This window comes from Mustela erminea, chromosome 1, assembly GCF_009829155.1.
Source record: "Mustela erminea isolate mMusErm1 chromosome 1, mMusErm1.Pri, whole genome shotgun sequence".
NCBI lineage: Eukaryota > Metazoa > Chordata > Mammalia > Carnivora > Mustelidae > Mustela > Mustela erminea.
Genome location: NC_045614.1, coordinates 11,480,811 through 11,484,017, shown reverse-complemented (window position 1 = coordinate 11,484,017; position 3,207 = coordinate 11,480,811). Strand labels below are relative to the sequence as shown.

The window sequence follows — 3,207 nt, the reverse complement described above, 5'->3', positions numbered from 1 at the left end:
CTGCTTCTATCCTATCAGCATCACTGAATTATAGGGACTTTTGTTTTTCAGCACCCTCTTACTTTATGACTAGGAAATACCGGAAACACGACTGACACTATATATTCCCCAAATGCTTGAAATAATTTCTTATTCAAACCATACAATACCTGACCTTTGGGGAACATCTGATGTCAGGATGGAAACTTCTAATCAGAGAGGAAACAGGTATCCCTTCAAGAGGTCCAGATCCATTCACAGAATATTGAAATTAGTTTCTGACTAGTAAATATATGTTGTAACATTTCCACAATGTGAGCAACACCCATTTGTTTCAAAACTATTCCTGTTCTGTTTCCCTGTGCTAGAGTCACCTCCACCAGATGGAGTCAGTCAATGATACACAAATTTCAACATTTCTTCTTCTGGGATTTTCAAAAGAGCCAGAACTGCAGTGCCCCATATTTGGGCTTTTCCTCTCCATGTACTTGACCACTGTGTTTGGAAACCTGCTCATTATCCTGGCTGTTGGTTCTGACTCTCACCTCCATACACCCATGTACTTCTTCCTGGTCAACTTGTCCTTTGTAGATATCTGTTTCACCTCCACCACCATCCCCAAGATGCTATGGAACATTCAGACTCAGAGCAAAGCAATCACCTATTCAGGCTGCATTACTCAGATGTACTTTTTCTCACTCTTTGCGGTGTTGGATGTTCTTCTCTTGAGTGTGATGGCCTATGACCGCTTTGTTGCCATTTGTCACCCCCTGCATTACATGGTCATCATGAACCCCTTGCTCTGTGGACTGCTGTTATTTGTGTCCTGGATCATCAGTGTCTTGCATTCCTTGTTACACACTTCCATGGTGTTGCAGCTGTCCTTCTGTACAGAGGAGGAAATCCCCCACTTTTTCTGTGAACTCAATCAAATGATACAACTTGCTTGTTCTGACACATTTCTCAATAACATGGTGATGTACTTTGCAGCTATGTTGCTGGCTGGTGGTCCCTTTCTTGGGATCCTTTACTCTTACTCTAAGATTGTTTCCTCTATATGTGCAATATCATCGGCTCATGGCAAGTATAAAGCATTTTCCACCTGTGCATCTCACATCTCAGTTGTCTCCTTATTTTATGGTACAAGCCTGGGAGTGTACCTTAGCTCGGCTGCTACCCAGAGCTCCCATGCAAGTACAGTAGCCTCAGTGATGTATGCTGTGGTCACACCCATGCTGAACCCCTTCATCTACAGCCTGAGGAACAAAGACATAAAGGAGGCTCTTATGAGATTCTCTGGGATAGCAGCTCTAAAACGGACAATTGTCCTGGGGCTGAAGAAGTGCCCATGATTGCAAGGCCCAATGCCTTAGCCAAATGTTGAGATATTTTGATCTGATTATTTAAGTAGAACATGCCTTTTATTTTTTCTCTGGATTTTCTATTTTCTTTTTTTAAATTTTGAGCTCTGTGTACTTATCTAACTCACTTTATTAGCTTTATGATATCTCTGATATCCAAAAATTTTTCACTTTTTCTCATTTTCCTACTTTCTCAATATTTTTCTTAACTATGGATGTGAAATTTTTGGAGATTCTCAATTATTTCAAATGACTACATGGATCTGTTAAGAATAATTTCTTCACAAAGGAAATATATCATAGTGAATATTTTTTCTTGTGATTGTCTGAATGCTACTCCTATGGAAAATGTACTTTTGACCACAACAGCTATTTATAGAAGTTTATAACAGAGAAAAATCTGAGACTGTGCTTCCCTTTCGTGATCATCATTCTTTTGTATATCACTACCTTAACTGCTATTCCTGAGAATGCAGAATTTTGACATACTGGATGTTACAGCTGATCATGGGGATTTTTCTATACATTAGCATCCTGTTGTTAAAGAGCTTGTTGCCACCATGTCTGCCATAGTCACTAGCAAAATAAATGATAATAAAAAACATGTCTCCAATTGGAATCTACACGGCAAGACAAATATAGAAAAAATAGATTGGTCTAGAGTCTAGAGTCTAGACTCGACTTTATTTTATGGTCTAGAGTCAAACTTGACTTTAAGGATGATGAAGCAAAATATTAAAGTATATATTTATTGTTATACAAAATATTTCTTTCTCAGGCACTTCCTCTATCTATTGAATTATTGAATATCAGAGTCCATTTGTAAGGTGTATTCATTATGATGAAATACAGGTGGCATGTTTCTGGTTATATTAAACTATTTTCTGGTTTCTGGTTGAAAATTTCCAGTGTGAAATACAAATATGATTCCTTCTGTTTCTCTAAACAAAATATCTCCCACTATTTGAAATTTTGCTATGTAATCTCGAAAGGGGCAGTGAAACAACAGCATCAGTATAATCTACTATATATGATCCTCATAACCACGGGATGACTTACCAGCAAGTTTGGAATCCTGTCCAGGTGTGATTCAAAGTCACAAGTTTTCTGCAAACATACATGTCCTTCCAGCCTTTCCACATTACCTCAAAGGGTTCTCAATGGACTCATTTTTTAATACAGTGACATGTAATAAACTTGAAGAACAGAATAATCATGAAGGCTACTTTTGAGTATCAGGACTTTGCTGTGTACAAAGCATAAAATAAAATGATATAATATAATGTCTTTATTATTGAAGAGAATGGAAGGGTAGGGAGTTGTTATCTCTACAGGGCTCCTCATGAGTCCTTAGTCAGGTGTGAATCTCTACTTTGTTTCTAAGACTTATCCATGAGGTGTGAGACAGTAGTGCTCTTCAGTTTTGAACATTATAGGTAATTTTACTCTTTTTATATGTATAAACTAATGATCTAGGTATGGAAAAAAAACCCAACAAGTTTATCAAATGTGAATTGTCTTAATTATATGAATTATATTGAATATATATAATCATATATTATATATGAATATGTATTATATATAATATGAATGTAATTATATGAATTATATCATATGAACCTTTGCTTTTTCAGGGTTAGAAGAGAACTCTCCCACCCTGATATGCGTGACTCAGCTAACTATACTCCAGATCTGACCCTGAGTAATGCACCCTAAGATTTTAAATTTTAATTAATACATTGGAGCATTATTACATGTGATAAATGGTACATATTTAACTTGTAAAACTTTAGGAATTAAAAGAATTATTGAAAAATCACCAGTACACATGCAATGATTCCATTTCCATAGAAATCAAGAAGGTGCA

At 36.3% G+C, this 3,207-nt stretch overlaps 1 protein-coding gene across 1 annotated transcript; it reads left to right on the top strand.

Moving 5' to 3' along the window:
* The first annotated feature begins 362 nt into the window (after positions 1 to 362).
* LOC116568191 (olfactory receptor-like protein OLF4) lies at positions 363 to 1,331 on the top strand. The gene has a single exon (XM_032303725.1). It carries the CDS (start codon positions 363 to 365, stop codon positions 1,329 to 1,331), a length of 969 nt encoding a protein of 322 aa, XP_032159616.1.
* The last annotated feature ends 1,876 nt before the right edge of the window (positions 1,332 to 3,207 follow it).

Bases quoted from the DNA above. Each gene is read 5' to 3' on its own strand.
- LOC116568191 (XM_032303725.1), top strand. From the start codon at position 363: ATGGAGTCAGTCAATGATACACAAATTTCAACATTTCTTCTTCTGGGA.